This window comes from Nestor notabilis, unplaced genomic scaffold (assembly GCF_000696875.1).
Source record: "Nestor notabilis isolate BGI_N333 unplaced genomic scaffold, ASM69687v1 scaffold16937, whole genome shotgun sequence".
NCBI lineage: Eukaryota > Metazoa > Chordata > Aves > Psittaciformes > Psittacidae > Nestor > Nestor notabilis.
The window spans coordinates 22,982-23,461 of NW_009935339.1; the positions used below are offsets into that span (position 1 = coordinate 22,982).

The 480-nt window shown below is 63.5% G+C and overlaps 1 protein-coding gene across 1 annotated transcript in view; it reads left to right on the forward strand.

The window, feature by feature from the left end:
• Positions 1–278, forward strand: part of LOC104408254 (low-density lipoprotein receptor-related protein 1-like) — a gene marked incomplete at both ends in the record, with an annotated part of 22,819 nt that extends 22,541 nt beyond the window's left edge. The window contains 1 exon segment of the mRNA XM_010017801.1: positions 150–278. Coding sequence (XP_010016103.1) covers positions 150–278 — 129 coding nt within the window.
• Between the last annotated feature and the right edge of the window lie 202 nt (positions 279–480).

Genomic DNA, 480 nt, shown 5'->3' on the forward strand with positions numbered 1-480 from the left:
CTCCCTCCATCTCTCCATCCCTGCCTCTGCCCATCCCTTGTCCCACCCTTGCTTTGCTGTGCCATGGTCCTCACTGCTCTCCCGGGTTCTGTGTCCCCCCCTCAGCACGGGGGGGTGACTGGCTTCCTTCCTGCTTCTCCCTGCCCCAGGGCTGACCACCTGCAGCGCTGGATCCTTCCAGTGCCCGGGCACATACGTGTGCGTGCCAGAGCGCTGGCTCTGTGATGGAGACAAGGACTGTGCAGACGGAGCTGATGAGACCCTCGCTGCTGGCTGCTGTGAGTCCCCTAAGGGCTGGTGCTGAGCAGGGCCAGGGGCTGGAGGGGCAGAGTGTAGTGCAGGCACAGCACTCCCTCCGGAGCAGATGGGGTGCCTCATCCTGCAGTGCAGTGCTCACAGCAAACCTGGACGTGGGGATGCCTGGATGCCTTTTCCTGACTGCCAGGAGAGGAGGAACAATAGTCAAAGGCGCCTGGGGGC